The sequence below is a fragment of the Charadrius vociferus genome, unplaced genomic scaffold, assembly GCF_000708025.1.
Source record: "Charadrius vociferus isolate BGI_N301 unplaced genomic scaffold, ASM70802v2 scaffold134, whole genome shotgun sequence".
In the NCBI taxonomy this organism is placed as follows: domain Eukaryota; kingdom Metazoa; phylum Chordata; class Aves; order Charadriiformes; family Charadriidae; genus Charadrius; species Charadrius vociferus.
The window spans coordinates 5,456,717-5,459,350 of record NW_009648333.1 but is presented as its reverse complement, the minus strand read 5'-3'; the positions used below and the strand labels follow the sequence as shown (position 1 = coordinate 5,459,350).

Sequence of the window (2,634 nt, the reverse complement as noted above, 5' to 3'; positions counted from 1 at the left end):
ATGCCGCCACCGTTAGAACCGGTGAGGGCAGCAGTGGCCTCCCTGAGAGTGCCCTGGGGGGAGCCATGCAGGTGGGTGGGTGCAGAGGGTGGCCCCAGCCCCGAGCTGTGCTGGTGGGGCAGCAGCTGAGATGGAGGGCCATGGAGGGAGTTGGGGCCGGGACGCCAAGGACGTGGGGGAGGCTGCAGGTGGGCAGCAGCTGGGGCTGAAGGATTGAAGTTACCCAGCCTTTGGGTTCCCAAACTTGATATATTCATCAGCCCTGGCAAAGCTGGTGGTAATTAATATATCATGGGCAGCAGTGAAGTGTTATGAGAAGATTTTCACTTGGGATTGTGGCCTGCTAGTAGGGTAATACTGCCTCAGTAGTCCAGCTTCATACAATTTACATACATACCAATTTATGTTGGATCACTTTTGCCATTGCTTGGCTCCTTTGCACCCTCACCATCAAATATCTTCTCAAGTTTTTGACACACACTTTCATTTATTTAATCTGTGCATGTTACTGCAACCATAACACTAACTTTTAAAACATTGATTTAACTCGATTTGTTAAAAAATTGTTAAAGGTCTGCTAGCTTCTGATCTTCTTTTACTCGAGACTAGTGGAATTGACAAGATTGACAATCTAGATTGACAAGAGCCACCTCTTTCTGTTATGTCTACTGTGATCTAGGATTCTTGATGTTTTTTTTTTCTTTTACATTTTGCAGATGTAACAGTATCTAGAAAATGTCCAATGTACAATTGGTTACACAAACATACTGAACGTTACAAACATTAAACAGAAATAGTATGAAATACACCATTTAAGTAAAATACTATGGAAAGATTTTATGTAGGACCTAAATCTACAGAAAAACACAAAATGTCAGAAACTTTCCTGGCAAAAACTGGCCAGTGCTTATCTTCTAAGTTACCTACATTCCAGTTCTGTTGCAATAGACCCTTTTGTTGTGTGCTTTTGAAATTATTTGTCCAGTTATGATGACGATTTTTATTATTGTTTTTAATGCCTCATGATTCTTCGTAATTCTTCTGCTATGGAGAAGGATTTACGTTCTGCGAAGTGGGGAAATCTGATCCTGACTTAAGTCAGAAAATCATACACTAAAGCACTTATGTGGAGGCCCAAGTACATGTGCATCACTCGTGTTTCTTCAGTGGCTCCCTTGGAGGAGTAGTCCTCTTAGTTCTGTGGAATTTTTGATACCTTACATGTACCTAAGTCAAAATGCTGCTTTGGTAAAGGGTTAAAAACTTGCAGCAAGACTGACCGTAAGATTTATTTTATGTAAGTAAACCCTGGGGAATTACACTGCAGCAAAATCTTCATTTGGGTTTTTCCTATTCCAGACCCACTAGCAACTGTCTAATTCATTAGATTTTATATGGAGCTTCTCTTTTATTTTTTCCAATGGATTATACCAATTACTTTTCAACCCAAAAAAAAAAAAAGGAGAAAACATCACTTAACCTTAATTCTTTATTTATGTTTTCATATGTGGATAAAGTTAAAGTAATTTTGCTAGTATATTTGAAAGATGTGGTGATGAAACAATCATGTTCTTAGAGGTAGAACGTTACAGAAAATAATTTTCCAAATATTATAACTAACTACAATGGAATTGCCGTTTCTGGTCCAAAATCTGGATCTAGGAACTTTGCAGAAGGAATCAATTAAAGTATTCAGGTATGAAATCTCCTCTTTATCTTAGCAAAAAGGCACCAGGTGTTTGCAAAGCCAGAATGCTCCACTAGTAGCAAATATTGGTAGCAGTACCTTTACCTGCAGCCTGCTGAGCCCATGTAATAGGAGCATTGGAGGAACTGTCATGAACTACTGCCACTTCCTTTCCACTCCAAACCCTCCAAGCTCTTGCTGACTCACTCATGCCAGAAGAAACTGGCAGAGGTAAGAGTCCTCTTGTAAACCCACTGTACTTACCTCCCTTGTGAGCAATAGCATGATTCTGCTTACTCTCTTTGTGGATTTCTCAAGTATGTTTTCATCTAAAATGCAAAGCGATTATTTTACCTTTAGGAAATTCCTTGAGGCTTGTGTAGCATTTGATCTTCATTAGAATTTATTTCATTATACTCATGCTAAATCTCTGTGAGAGTTTTGTATAATAGCAATGAGGCAGCTGTCAACTGGAAAGGCCAGTGTAGGGCATGGTAGTAATTCAATGGAAATCCTGGATGTTTCCTCAGGTAAAAATTTTGTAATGTACTTTTTGTTCATTTGATGCTGCATTACTAATGAATTATGAATATCACTAAATATTTCTAATATACACATATTTATAGAGAGATTTCTTTATGGAGGTTTTCAAATAAGTTGTTATTTCAGGGCCAAAGATACCACGCTTTTTGATTAACAACCTGTTTCAAAATCTGCTTTACTACTTCTTATCCACGTTTGAGGTCTCCTAATATGTTGTGATTCTACCATTCCAACAGCAGTCCAGTTACAATAAACAGATTCTTTTAATGTGATAATTTCAGTAAAAATGGAGTCTTATAAATAGCTTACAGTTCCTTTATCTTAAGCATTTAATTAAACTTATCGCAAGTCCTGTGTTATTAACATGGTCTATGAAGTAGCTCATGTTGACACATTAATGTTAA

General features: G+C 38.1%; 1 protein-coding gene across 1 annotated transcript in view; it reads left to right on the top strand.

Moving 5' to 3' along the window:
• PDCL2 (phosducin-like 2) overlaps nt 1-2,634 on the top strand; it is an 8,649-nt gene continuing 6,015 nt past the window's right edge. Inside the window, exon 1 of the mRNA XM_009885033.1 lies at nt 1-21. Coding sequence (XP_009883335.1) covers nt 1-21 — 21 coding nt within the window. The remainder of the gene's footprint in view (nt 22-2,634) is intronic.